This window comes from Sturnira hondurensis, unplaced genomic scaffold (assembly GCF_014824575.4).
Source record: "Sturnira hondurensis isolate 20B ecotype Veracruz unplaced genomic scaffold, ASM1482457v3 Scaffold0001872, whole genome shotgun sequence".
In the NCBI taxonomy this organism is placed as follows: domain Eukaryota; kingdom Metazoa; phylum Chordata; class Mammalia; order Chiroptera; family Phyllostomidae; genus Sturnira; species Sturnira hondurensis.
In genome coordinates this window covers 13,478,793-13,493,776 of record NW_028074503.1, presented here as the reverse complement: position 1 = coordinate 13,493,776, position 14,984 = coordinate 13,478,793, and the positions used below count along the sequence as shown (strand labels likewise).

General features: G+C 38.8%; 2 protein-coding genes across 2 annotated transcripts in view; one reads left to right on the top strand and one right to left on the bottom strand.

The window, feature by feature from the left end:
- RPRD1A (regulation of nuclear pre-mRNA domain containing 1A) overlaps positions 1-5,425 on the top strand; it is a 55,543-nt gene extending 50,118 nt beyond the window's left edge. Inside the window, exon 7 of the mRNA XM_037033057.1 lies at positions 2,359-5,425. Within this exon, the coding sequence (XP_036888952.1) occupies positions 2,359-2,508 (150 nt within the window). The 3' untranslated portion in view covers positions 2,509-5,425. The remainder of the gene's footprint in view (positions 1-2,358) is intronic.
- A 3,159-nt stretch (positions 5,426-8,584) lies between these two features.
- RMP24 (ribonuclease MRP subunit p24) lies at positions 8,585-13,207 on the bottom strand. The gene is made up of 5 exons (XM_037033045.1): positions 13,026-13,207; positions 12,915-12,937; positions 11,701-11,900; positions 10,988-11,187; positions 8,585-8,983 (listed from the first exon to the last, which is right to left on the bottom strand). The coding sequence occupies exons 1-5, from the start codon at positions 13,100-13,102 to the stop codon at positions 8,830-8,832; spliced, it is 654 nt and encodes a 217-aa protein (XP_036888940.1). The 5' UTR covers positions 13,103-13,207; the 3' UTR covers positions 8,585-8,829.
- Positions 13,208-14,984: the final 1,777 nt, after the last annotated feature.

The window sequence follows — 14,984 nt, the reverse complement described above, 5'->3', positions numbered from 1 at the left end:
AAAGTGAATTTCTTACTAAAGTAGCAGAATTTGGAATCTTTTTCCATTATAAAAAATACTATTTGTGGTACTTCAGTTCTCAGACTAACTCACATAGCCTTCCCCCCCCCACCCCTCTTAACAGTTTTATTGAGGTGTAATTTACTTACCATGTAACTTGCCCACTTAAAGTAGACATTTTTTTCTTTAGTGTATTCACAGGATATTGCGACCATCACTACAGTCTAGTAATTTTAGAACATTTTTGTCTACCCTAAAGGAAACCTCTTAACTATTTCTACACCATCCTACCTCAAGCCCTAAGTCTCATTTCTGTTCCTATAAATTTTTCTATTCTGAACATTTGATATAAATGGAACCACACAGTATACATGGTCTGTTTGGCTTATTTCGTTCAGTATAATGTTTTCAGGAGTCTTCCATATTACAGTGTATCAGTACTTCATTTCTTTTTATGGCCAAATAATATTACATTGTAGGGATTTACCACATTTTCTTTATCTTATTGGTTAGTGGAGATTTGGATTTTTTGCTACTTTTTGGTACTTATCAATTATGTTGCTATGAACATTCATGTATGAATTTTTGTGTAGACATACATTTTTGGTTCTCCTTTGTATATTCCTAAAAGAATTGTTGGTCATTAGAACTCTGTATGACTTTTTGAGGAACTACCTAACTGTTCCCCACCTTGGTTAAACTTTTTTACATATCTACCAGTGATGCATTTTAAAAGTTTTAGGACTGTGACTTGAATTGTGCAGTCAGGTAGTTACCAGGTTTCATCCAGTTTCGTCTTCCAGCTAACCAAGTTGGTTAGCTTGGTAAACACGAAGCAGTTTACCAGCTATTTAAATCTGTCTTCAAGATGAAAGTAGTAGGAAGTTTTCCACTGCTACTCTTGATCCTAATGTGGGAAAGTATGATTTCATAGGCTTATGAAGGATAATAATCTCTTCTCAGGATTATTGAGAGTAGTAAATGAGGTCGTATTTTAATGCCTAGAATGTAAGAGATTTCATAAGTTGCAAATTTCATTTATGTTTACCATTTTTCATGTGTGTTTAATGTATGTAAACTGGCTGAAGGCTTTTAATTGCCACATCATTTTAATGAAAGCATTATTAGAAATCTGAATTGAAGATAGCTTATATGGACACTAGAAATTAGGGTGGGCAGTAATGACCACAAAAGACACATATGACGTGTGTTTATCAAAACACTTGGCCTCAAGAGAAGGCAGAGAACAATTGCTTTTAGCACATTTGAATCACATCTGAGTATTTTCTGTTGACTCCAGAGTGCTTATTCAAAAATGATTCAGCTAAGAACAGTGAGATAGGTGGAGATGTGTCTTCTGAGGAAGAAAGGTGCTAGATGTGGAGATGTGTAATGAGATCCAACGGAGAAGTCTGCATCTATAATGTGAAACACCCTGGTGTTTATCTTTTTTTATATGCCACTTGGAACTACTATGCTGGAACCTACCTGGTGTTCCAGTGTGTACCACTGGTGAAGAAGGGGAAAAGAGGAAAACTATGTCTTAAGATTATAGATCCCCATTAAACTATTTTATTTATACTTCGTTGAAAACCATGATGGATGAGAAATGCAGCTTATGTGTAAGACATGGCAGGAATTCACACCTCCCTTAATGTGCCCAAAGTTATCCTTGACTTAACCAGCTGCTTGTCAGTTTTGCTGGCTTTGTCTGCCAGTGCCCAGTTCTGCATGCGCCAGAAACCTTTCCCTCATTCTCTTAGAGCAGTTGGGCTACAGATACTCCCACTACAGGGAATGGGCCATTCCTTGTAAGGCAAATTTGTACAATAATATGTGCTTGACACATTAAGTAACATTGAATGGTTGGTCTAATAATGACCATAATTTTAAAGCAGTGATAAACGTAAACACTATTTCAAGATAGCTATAAAACACTGTAATGTAATCTTGAAGCAACTGGTGTCTATTACAGACAAATTCACGGGTACTGATAATACTGTGCTTTGTTGCCAACATTCCAAATCAAAAACAGTGTTAATTTTCAGTTTAGGTTTGTAAAAATAAATATGTAATTTGTCTTATCCAAGCTGAGGGGCACCTGAAAATCTTAATATGCTGAGGTTAAGAATATTACACATATGAAACAACAGCTTATGATTGTGGTGTTTCTTAAGAATAATAGGGTATACATAGTTGCGTATTTCCAAAGTCCCTCTTTTGATTCTAAAACTCATCATAATCATCTTTTCTTACTCAGCATTAACTGAATGTAGAACTGGGATTTATGCAAAGCATTAGCTAAATAGCACTTCTTTGAACTGCCAGAATTCTAATGAAAATTATTTGGTGTTACAGGAATACAAGTGCAAGCTAGCCAGAGTTTCCCTGGTGCGCAAAGAACTCAGGTCCCGGATCCAGAGCCTGCCAGACTTATCTCGATTGCCCAATGTCACTGGCAGCCACATGCACCTGCCCTTTGCAGGGGACATCTACAGTGAAGATTGATGACCAGTCTCTTTCTGTGGCCCAGGACTTAGCAGGAGATGGAGACAGGTTAGGTGGATAGTCCTGTAATGTTATTTTTGTATATTGTTGAGAGTGACACTAACAACAACAAAAATGACAAGTAATTTATAAAATTGTTTAAAATGTTGGTTTGTTTACTATTTTATTGGTAAGTTAACATGACTTGGTTTAAACGAAGTGATGATCTCTGTGTATTAATAAGCTCACAAATAGTGATTATTTTCAAAAGATCTTTTGTAAATTTTTTTGATCCAGGGCCTTGTGAGAAATTCCATGTTTCTATTTCTTCATGTATTTTTAAATGCTTCTCTTTATTTTCATCAATAATCACTGTATAGTACATAATTTCTAAAGGGTAAGAGCTAATCAGGAGTTGGTTGAGACTTGATTATGGTATAGTTAGGACTTGATTGTAGAAGAGATTAAATGTTTCAACTTAATCTTCACCCTTCTCCCTGACCAAAATATCAGTTCTCTGCCTCTCAATACCTTTGATTCCTTATTCCTTAGAGGCCAGTCATTTAACACTAAACATGGATGTCATTTTTAGAGTCAGATCAGAGCTTAGAGAATGTTGCCACAGTAGCACACTAGGGGTCCCTTCCAACTGCCAGAGGAGAATAAGAGGAGTGTTAAATAGGGACTCCCTTGATTAAACGGTTAAAGACAGTTGATTCGATTAATATGGAACGCTTGGGAAATGTTACAAATTTTGACATTCTACCAAGAGGACAACTTTCATTCTGGAACTGATTTCTGTCTGTCAGATCAGTCTCCTTTTAACATAAGTGATCTCTTTAACATAACGCCATCTATGGGATTGAGAGAAACAAAATAATGATACTTCTATTATTCCCATAGCCTGTAACTTTAAAAACTATGACCTTTTTAGCTCTAACATCTCAAGGACACAACATTCGTTAATGTTCAGTGAAGTAGCCTGGAACATTTGTAATGTTTCCTTAAGATTTGGAATGACTGTATATCTGGAGATTAGGCAGTGCTGCACTACAGGGTAGATCTGGTAAATACTCTTATTTGTACATTTAGAATCACCAGAACGTTGTACTTTTACCTTTTTTAACCCTGTGTGTTAGAGCAGTTGCATGCTCTCCTGCTTTCTTCTTAAATCACATTGTTAAGCTATGGATTTGAACTCAGTGATGACTTAGGATAAACTTTTTTATTAATTACATATTAGATATTTTTCTTTTCATTGTAAGCAGATTCAAATTAGATAGTCAATAAAACATCTTTAAATCCCACAAGCCAGTTATCTCACTAGTCTGAATGGCTTCACTCTTTCTTCCTCAGTATTTGAGATTATAGTTAAAATGAATTTATATGTGAAGGAGAATGCAAATATTTATTTTTAATAGCTAATAGTTCTGGAAACAGTGCTTTTTAACAATGTGACCTCTTTCCAAAACAGACACATATAAATGGTTCCCACTCATATATGGCTTATAGTCCAAAGTTTTTTAGTCATCTCTTGGGAGCTGAGGCACCTTTCCTTGAAGAGACAATTTTGGTTAGGTTCCCTGTGTACGCTGCCACAGGACGCTCACCTGGGAAGTTGTTGCACTTCACCGTGAACGTAGTTCGTGTGGACATAGACTAGTGGACACATTATTAATAGTAGTTAACAGTAGATCCTGACCAGCATTTGTAACGTTCTAACAGCAAATGGTGTGCAGCAGCCAGACCCACACACTGGGGAGTGTCCGGTGAACCTCTGTCCATCGGTGTAGGATATGTAAGAAAAAGATTCAGCTTGGCGGGTGCGTGTAACAAGTGCACAACAATAAAAACCTTGTTATCCCTGTTACAAAAGTATATCATGTAAGTTCTTTTTGTTAAAGTGAAAGCAAAAACTTGTATATTAATTTATTTTCAACATCTTGACCTATTTATGATATGCTAAAATGGTGATTTATTCATTCAAACTATTTTTTTCCATTTAAAACTAATTTATAAACTGTACTCCTGGGAGGATTTGAACTCTATTAGAAGTTTGCTGAAATATTTTCACCATTTAAGACAGACTTCTGACTTAGATACTGATTTTAATGCCAGTATCTGCTCTAAATATTTATTATAAAAATGCATTATTTTTTTAAAGAGCTTGGTGCAGTTTGTGAGAAGTGCTAGTACTCAACCTGAATCCTACCCCCAGCCCCACCCCGTGACCAGTCCTCCTCAAACCTTCAGTTGTTGGTTAATTCACTAACTGTGAACACAAATGATACGGTGTGGTTTAGAAGTTACATTTTCAGCCTTATGATACTTAACATGGTAAGCCTTAGCAGTACATAGTCTTCTTCTCTAAAAGGTAGAGTACTTCTCAAGAAATGGGGTTAGGTGCGGGTATTGTAATACCAAATTCTAAATCATGAGCATTTTCTCCACTGTGCATGTGAGGCAAACCATGCATCTCTGAGTGCAGTTTGGCCTGGCCCCTCAAAAGAAAAGCGTATCACCACACCTGCAGTAGGGGCACTGTGGCTGAATGGACACCATCACTCTTTTCTCCACAAACAGTGCAGAGAGCTGTCTGGAGTGGCAGTTTGGACAGATTCCCTAGCATTCCCTCTGCTCCTTCCATCACTACAGTAAGTAAAAGAACCACATGGGGGAACCTGGGAGTCTGAGAAAATCAGCTGTGCTCAGCAGCCAACCTCCCCTCTAGGAAAGTCGCCCAGACACAGCTATTTTGGTACCTTTCCTCACATGCACTCTGAATCAGGGTTTTTCTATAAGAACTCCTTCAGAATCAGCAAAAGCTGGGATGACCCGGTCATCTTGGTTTGCAGAATTAAAAGAACAAAACTCAGTTGTCAGTTGTCACTGTAGACGAGCAGCTCATCTGTTAGTTATTGAACTGGTTCTAAGAAATCTTTAGAATGAAAAAACTCAAATACAAATTAATTGGGAAAGTTAGAATGTCCTTTCTGAAATTTCTATTGTAGAAATTGATATTATATGAAATAACATAAGCTACTAAACTGCTTTGTATTCTATTAAGAAATAGCTCCTAAAGGTATACTCTTGTTTCATAGCTGTTGCACTATATGAAAGCTTTTTTTTTTTAGTGTAAACCCAGTTCTCTGTAGAAAGAGAACAGAGTTACCTATTGAATTTATTTGTGCAGAGCATTTGTTGCCCTCTGTAATTCCAGCCATCCACGCGTGAGTCTGTTCTGAAATGGCAATAGCACATGGAAGATGAAGTTTCCCTGTTTCTTTACCCTTTTTTGTTTGGCTGTATCTGATGACAATATAAGATGTTCTTAATAAAGTTTTATGTTCTTTTTGAAATGTGTAGATTATTTTGGTGAATCTGATTAATTGGATATGGGATGGGGAAGGGAGGAAAGTAATGGAAGTATTCAGCGATATTATGGTGGAGAAATGGCTGAAGATTCCTTTTGCTTGGCCAGTGGTTCCCAAACTTAAGGGAACCTTAGAATCACCTGGAGAGCTTATTAAACGATAGATGGCTGGGCCCCACCCTCAGAGCTTTGGGGTAAGGCCTGATAGTTTACAGCTCTAACAATTTGATGCTGATGTCACTGGGTTTAGGGACCACATTTTGACAACCTGCTATAGACCAACTAAGTCTGTGACTTGCTTCATGGTTTAAAATTTTAGGCAATTCCAGGTGAACTATATATAAATATGAACTATATTTTTATACATAGAATGAACTATATATAAAGTTCATTATATATAGCAGGTTCCTTAGAGGCAGAGAACAAGACAAAAGCTTCTGTGACTTAGTAGTTCTTAAGTGCTTCTGTGTGAACAGTTCACCTAGTACCTCAAACTCCTTCAAAGGACAAGCCCTCTCACCAGATCTTGAATTTAAAGCAGAACTGGGGAATACCAGAAATCTGGGAATCTTTGGCAGTGTTTGCCAAACTCCCTGGATAAGACTCACTTGGGACATTTGCAGAAGGGCACATACCAACTGAATCAGAACTTTCTGATTCTTACCATCTAGAAATTCTGGGAGATTTAGTCCACTGGCCATTGCTCTGGTTCTCCATTCCTGGATGGGTGGGTTACTTAGCTCTATACCCTGTAAATGTAGTTTCAAAATATTGAAACAAAAACACAAAACATGGATACTTAGCTCCATTACCCAATCTTCACACAAGCTTGTGTGATCTTTTCCTAAGTTCAGAATGAAATGGTAAAACAACTAATCTGAAATGACCAAGATCTAACGATTTCTCTGTAGAGTTTATATATTTAAAAGTTAAGGATTCAAAGATATACTTTGAGTATTATAAATTATAATGTATATTTAATACATATGTATATACGTGTGTGAATAATGTATATTTAATGTATGTATATGAAGTCCAATTTATCTAGTTTTTGTTGCTTGTGCTTTTGGTATTACATCGAAGAAACCATTGTTTTATCCAAGGTTATGAAGATTTAGTCCTATGTTTTCTATGAAGAGTTTTATGTCCACCCTGTAATTTTAATATTCATTTAGAGATGCCCAAAGATCCTTCTGCCAAACAGAAAATGAAGTCAAGACACATGGTGTCCTTCCTTTGAATTGAGATAATTTCAATTTATCTCAATTTACATTGAGATAATGTAAACAGCTCCCACATAGGGGTTCCTACTTTTACTACTACTTATTTATGTCCCTATCATGTGGCTGGAAAGGATGTGAGTTCTAAATCTAACTAGTGTGAACTAATCGGCTAAGGAATTTGCACTTACAGAGCGTGAACTAGGTACTGGGAGCACACCCGAGGTCACCCAGACATGCAGACAGCTCATCAGCAGTTAGGGACACAGTCAGAAACAGTAAACTACAGGGTCACAAGCACTATAATCAAAGAGTGGCCTTCATATTGCAGTGGGGTTGGAATAGACAGCATTTGCCGAAACCGGGTGGAAAGACCTAGAGCTGGCAAGGTGGCATGGCATGTTCTGAGAAATACAGAGGGCTAACTGACTGGCTAAGTGAACAGAAAGAGTTCAAGAGGAACACATGTTCCAGTAAGAGGTGAGCCAGAGAGCTCAGGTGGCTATTGTGACTACAATTAGGCTAGATGCTGTGGACATAAAGAGAAGGCCCAGCTTCCGCAGCTTGCGGTTCAGTCGGAAGTTCAGAATGATGACCCTTGTCATCCCTCTTTGAGGCTGACACTAAGTGTAACTTTGCTTCACACAATTATAAGACCAACTTGTTAATGAACTTGGCCTCTCACAGTTTACCATGCCCTAATGGAAGAAAGATAAGTTTTTAAACTTGTAGCAGCAGAGAGACTAGGAAACATTATAGTTTAAAGTATCTATTATTTATTTAAAGTTTTTAAAAAATAGGTTGAATACAATTCTTGTCTGTCATTTTAAAAAAGTATATCTGTGTTCCAGAGAAAATTTAAGAAAGCTAAACTCTTCTACTATGTTCTAGTATAAATTTTAGGCCTAGAAGTAATAAATTTTAGACTTTAGAGTAAATGAAAGGTCATGTATGGTGAATTATTATTACTAAAGGAATGACAGAAAGTTGTAAAAATGAAAAACTTTGTATCTGAGTGAATCATCTACAATCAAGAATATTTACTTTTGCATGCAAAATAGAAATAATGCTCAAATTTTACTAATACACAATTATTGCGGATGATTGTGGGAAAATAAGAACACCTATACTTGATCGTTTTTCCAAATTAGCATGATAGACAACTTAGAAAGGAGAAGACCCTCTCATACAGGTCTGATATCCCTCATGAAAGAAAATGACACCTGGCTGGTGTAGCTCAGTGGATTGAGCGCGGGCCTGGGAACCACAGGATCCAGGTTCGATTCCCAGCCAGGGCACATGCCTGGGTTGCAGGCCAGTTCCCTGCAGGCCAATTCCCAGCAGGGGATGCACAAAGGGCAACCATACATTGATGTTTCTCTCCTTCTCTCCTTCCCTTCCCCTCTAAAGATAAATAAATAAAATATTTTTAAAAAAAAAGAAAGAAAATGACAGATAATGAGAGCTTAATTAAGGGAGGAGAAAACAATACAACCACTCGATGTCCATATATATCTTTACTACTTACAGGGACCTTTCATCTATTTGTGATTCTTAGAATTACCTTGTGAGGTAGGCATGCTTTATTCATTTTAATGAAGTATTTTCTCCATAAACATTGAAGAATACCAAGAAAAGTTTGCTTTTGGATCCTAGTTTTCGTGTATTTAAAGAAAAAAAAAGTTTTAAAAAAGCTGTGTTTCTAACTTTAGTTTCAAAAATTGCATTAGACGTTTCTTAGTCCATCACTTACAAAGAAGATAAGAAATTTCTAAAGTCCACCTTTGGATTCTTTTTGGATTCACTCTGACTAAGCAACATTTTTAGTTGAGAGAAGTGCTTCTTTGTTTTGGCCACATTTTTTGAGGAGCAAGTGGGTGCTGACTGTCCAGATGTAGGTGTTCTGAAAAGAAACATAAAACCACACTCAGGAATACTGACAAAAGTGTTCTTCCTGCTTATCCTAAATTGCTGCTACTAGAAACATTTTCTACTCTTCTTCATCACGGCCATATAGGAGCAGTAGCTCTTCCCAGCAGAAAGTCCCCCAAACCTCCTCACTGAATAGGCTATACACAACATTTAGTTAGTCTGTTGGGTGGTTCTGGAAGCTTCTATCACACCTGAAAGAGAAGGCTAAAGTAAAATGCCATCAGGTTTGAGTTCCCTTTAAGTCTGACATCAAGATTCATGACAGTGCTAAGCAAGGACTTTGAAAACAGATTTCTTCACGGCTCAAGACCACTTCCTTTCTTAAAAGTGAAGAATCCGCCCTGGCTGGTGTGGCTCAGTGGATTGAGCACTGGCCTGCAAACCAAACGCTGGTTAGATTCCAAGTCAAGGCACATGGCTTGGGTTATGGGCCAGGTCCCCAGTATAGGGTGTGGGAGAGGAAACCACACATTGATGTTTCTCTCCCTCCTTAAAAAAAAAAAAGTGGTGAAAAATCCCAACCTACACATGTAGGTGCCATTCCATTGCGTCTTCCCCCTAGAACGTAAGTTCCACAGGATAAGCACTTTGTGCTGTTAATTGCATAATCCAGTGCCTTTTAACAGGGCCAGGCACAGAGGAGCCCTGTAAATATGTCCACTCAATAAATGGTTCTCCATCTGGTATGTGTATATTTATGCCTCGTTCTATTTTATTCTCTCCAATTGGGTTCCATCCCCCAAACCCCTATTTGGGGTAAGCCTGACTCGTCTTCTGCCTCTGAATCTATAAGATAAGTGTCAATATCTTTCTCATCCCTGCATATGTCTAAGAAGCACCCTGGTCTAAATGCAAGTAAATTGTTTTAAATACATCAAATTTTCTTTTACCTACTTTTATCCAGTAAGTAGAAACATCAATGATGAATTCCTATCATACCAAATATCAAAACAATTAAATCAAGAATACAGAGAAAACTGGACTTGAAATTTTAATTCTTAGCCAGTAAATCCAATACTTAAATCAACTCAGTAAGCAGAGTTAATAGGTCCTTCCTGAATTTTGTTATTTACGTTCATGAAACTATAAGACTCAGTTTCTTTTTTGTAACAAATGTTCAAAATCTCCTTGTAGTTTCTATAGAATTAAATGTATTGACTATAATAGTAACTCAGTATCAAGCATTACTAAAAATAAAACAAGTGCCCATATTTACTTTATCACTGGACAAATCCCTATTTAGTTAGATTCCCACAGGCATTTCTATTGGAGGAAACAGCAAGAACAAAGGAGCAGGAAAGTAAATTGTGAGCTGTTCAGTTTTGCTGACACAGGATAAATTAAGGCAAAGTAAGATAAGCAGACAGACTGGTCCCAGACACTGGGGGCTAGAAAGCCCAGCCGCAGCATTTGGACCACAGGGAAGAGTGAGGTGCTTCTAATCAGAGCTGTGCTTCAGGAAAATACCAGTCTAGAAAGGTTTAAACGGAGACTCAAGGAAAGGTGAGTAAAGACCTTCACAGATAGCAGCAGCGGGGAGAAAAAGGAGAGATGTGAACAGGCAGGGTTGCTAGGAACTGGCGGCTAACTGGACAAAGACCACCGCAGCAGTGCTCCGCTGTACTTGCCATTTCAGACCAGAATGTCTAGAAGGGCATGTTTATTCACTAAATAAGGAACTTGGGGAGGATGGGCAGGTTTGAGCAGTTAGCTGTGTGGGTGGATAAAGAAGTTGTATTTAACAGGCAGCTGGGAACAAACAGAGGTTGGAAGTAGAGGAATATACCTGAAAGGCATGCAGAGGTGAGAATGAGAGATATGGGAGCACGTGATACTAGAGAGAAAAAGGGTATGGAGAAAAAAGGGAGCCAAGACACCCGAACTGCATGGCAAGTTTATGCGGTGTATGTAACACAAAATTAGAATACTCAGGAGTTAACACTGGCAATTCAAATAACTTAATGAATTAAGATACCTGAAAATCAACGTTGGGCTCTTGCCTTTGGAACCTGACAGTCTATGATTCAAGTTTGCAGAACTGAGAGTCCTTCTTTCCGGTGTCTTCAGGCTGGATTTACTCGCAGGAGTGGTAGGATTGCTCTTCAGCGCAGACAGAAAGCTTCTACTTTTACCATAGTGTTTAACTGTTTTGTTGCATGTTTTACAAGTAATCAACTACCATAGGAAGAAGAAATATTTGGCGTGATTTCTCTTATAATGTACTCCAATATAGTACATGTTCATCAGCCCTGGCTGGTGTAGCTCAGTGGATTGAGCATGGGCCTGCAAACCAAACAACCGCAGTTCGATTCCCAGTCAGGGCACATGCCTGGGTTGCAGGTCAGGTCCCAGCAGGGAATGCATGAGAGGCAACCACACATTGATATTTCTCTCCCTCTCTCCTTCCCTTCCCCTCTAAAAATAAATAAATAAAATCTTTAAAAAAAGAATAATTGTGCTCAGCAATGAGATCTGAGAACAAGTGAGAGCTCATGATACTTGGTTTTCAGTAACTGAAAAACAAAACTAGGCTGTACTCTTGCTGAAACAGTGATCACCAGGAAAAAATTAGGTATATATTTTGACAGTCTCAATACACTACTACAAATTTCTGAGTAATGTTCAGGCTGATTCTTAACCTCATTTTAAGTGAAAGAAAAAAATCTTGTTTAAGAATTGAAATCTTACCAATATACTTTTGGAGTTTTTGTACTTTTCCAAAATTTTGGCTTCTTTAAAACTGAGTGTATAATGTCTTGTTTCTCGATTAAGAAGTTTCTGTATTCTGGGTGTCAGTTTGGGTTTGGGTTTGAGGCGCACCCGAGAATTATCCAGAACCAGCAACTGGAAACAGTATGGACATGTTCCTTCAAATGTGCCTTTAGCGTCTAAAATTACACAAATGAAATTCATGATTCAACGAATTAGAATATTTTGTTACCTCAAACACCCTGCCAATATTATAAATGTGAAAAGGGGTATATATTTAATATAAGCAAATACACATTATCCTTAAGCAAACTAAAAGTATAGGAATTTATTAAAAGATAAAATGGCAATAATTTGTTTTGCAAAACACTAAAACCATACCCATTCATTCCTTTTAGCAACAGAAAGGTAATCCCTCACTCTGTTGCTCATCACTTGTACTAAGTAAAAAAAGGCTGTATGCATCACCTATTTTACAAACACATTTATCAGAAAATAATAAAATTACTGTGACTTTGTTTTTTTTAAATAGCACAATTTTGTAGTTTGTGGGTTGGGCTTTGTCTGCAATTATGGTGTTATTGAGTCAAGAATGGCTCCAAGGTTTGGGGCTGATTAATTCTGAAGAGGAGTTTTTATTTGCTGAAATGGGAAGAACTGTGTTGTGGGGTAAAGGTCAGGTTTTGGCCTAACAGGTATTCGAAAGTTGCCCAGAAGGTATCTGAGTTTCAGTCTAGAATTCAGGGGAGAGGACTGGACTGCGGATATAGACTTGGAAATCCTCAGTGTACAGAATTTAAAGGTCATGAGACTAAATAAAAAACTGTCACCAAGGAAGTGAGTGCAGCTAGAAAAGAAGAGGTCCACGAGTGGAGTCCCGGGACACTCCAGCATTGTCAGAGACTGGGGAATTTAGGAGGAACGAGTAAAGCAGATCAAGACATTGGCTAAAGAGGTGGGAGATGACCTGAAGTCCTGAAGTCAAGTAAGGAAACCATTTCGAGAAGACTGATCAATGTGTCAAACGCCTCTAACACGTCAGGCAAGTTAAGGCACATTCAGCTCTATGCGGGGCATATGAGAGTAGTGAGTGGGTCGATCAGGTTTCTCCTTTGGATCATCCTGAGTGCTATGCGATGGAGAGGTGCGGGGCGGTGAGAACCTGACCCACGACCGACGGGCGTTCTCCCTACCGTGTGACGAACTGTAGGCCCAGCTGTAAAAGAGAAAGAGATTCGTAAGGAACGAGGGGACACCTCGCCGCTGGCCCCCCGCTCCCCCTCCCGCTCCGGGCCGGGTCTTACAGGAGATAGCGGGCCTGGCCCGGACAGCAGTCTTGCAGTTTCCGCGCCGCGGCCTCAAGGTAGTGCTTCTGCCTCATCTCCACCACCGACCCACGCCGTTAAGATCTGGCGACAAGAGGAGACTCCGGAAGCTGGGTTCCCGGCCGGGCGGACTTTGACGTCAGGATCCCAGCTCCCTCCGGAAACGGGCGCCCTGAAAGAGAAGTTCCGGTTTCTTTTGTGTCCGTCCCGCCCCCGGCCCCGCCCCGGCTCGGTCCCGCCCCCGGCCCAGCGAGGGTTCTCCTCAGACCCGAGCCTTGGCGGAACCGCTTGACCCCGCCGTGGTAGCTATGTAACGAGCGGTGTGTCCCACCGGTTCCTCTGTCTTTTTCTCCCGATATCTCCTTCTCTGATACCCCTGCTGTCATTTCTTCAGCCCATGTCGCTTTCTAGACTCGCGAGCTGGGGTATTGACTTTGGCCGAGGCTGGGGAGGGATGCAGGGCCGCAAGGAGACCTTTGGTCCAGCCGGCTCCAGGCACGTGTACAGAGACCTTCCCGCCAACTCCCTTTCCGTTTTTAATTGAAGTGAAATTCACAAAACATAAAAAGTTAACCACTTTATTGTGAAAAGTTCAGTGGTGTTTAGTACATTTACAATATTTTGCAAATACCAACGTTACCTTGTGCCTAAACATTTCTAACCCTAAGAGAAACCCCACGCCCGTCTAGCTGTTGCTCCTCCCCATTCTCCACTCCCTCCACCCCCTGGCAACCACTAGTCCGCTTCTGTCTCTATGGATGTACCTGTGCTGGACACTTCACGTACTTGTGATCTTTTGTCTGGCCTCTTCCACTTAGTGTAATGTTTTTGAGGTCCTTCACCTTGTATATTTGAATTTCATTTTTATGGCTGAATAATATTACATTGTATGTATGTTTATCCATTCATTTGTTGATGGACATTTGAGTGTTTTCTATCTATTGGCCATTGCAAATAGTGCTGCTCTGAACACATCAACACTTATTGTTTTGTTTTTGTTTTTTAATTCTAACCATCCCAGTGGTTGTCGAGTAGCCTCTCATTGTGGTTTTGATTTGCATTTCCCAAATGATGTTCATCTTTGCGTGTATTTTGTTGGTCATTTGTGTATCTTAGGAGAAATGTCTATTCCAGTCCTTTGCCCCTTTTTAAATTGTGTTGTTTGCCTTTTGCGACTAAGAGTTTTTTTAAAAAACATAATCTAGATACTAGGTCTTTGTTTACCCTTTATTTTTAATTTTAGAAAGGAGTCCAAGGACACAAAGGTTTGTAAAGAGAAAGTATATATGTATATCTGTATAGACATTTTAATTTTTCAAAAGAATAGTTAGTATGCCTGCTGCTCCTACCTTCCATCTTACTTCTCTGAGGTGATCAAGATTAGCAGTTGGGTATCTTCTCTGTCTATGTGCTTGCACACATAAGTACATGTATGAATGTATAAATACTGCTATTCACCAAACCCAGCACCAAAAAACCAAAGCACACACAATATACCAAAACCAGAGTGTTAGGATCTTACTACATAACTTGCCTTATTTCCTTTTTTAAAATATTTTTATTGTTGTTCAAGTACAGTTTTTCTGCCTTTCCTCCCCATCCCCTGCCTAATTTTCTTAATAACAGACCACAGACATTTTTCCAGGTCAGTATAGATAGTTCCCATACATGCTTTTTAACAGCTGACATTACAAAATGTCATCAAATAATTTATTTGACCGTGTTCCTATTGATGGACGTTCAACATTTTTTATTGCTTTGCTAGTTCAAACAGTGTGGCAGCAAACATCTTCTATATACTGGTGCTTTTCTTTCTTTTGTCTGAATTCCTAAGAAAGATATTACCAAGCAAAATGATATACACTTTATTTGCCAGATCATTCAAAAAAAAGGTTGTAACAATTCATGCTCCCAGGATCAATGTCTGAGAAAGCTGGG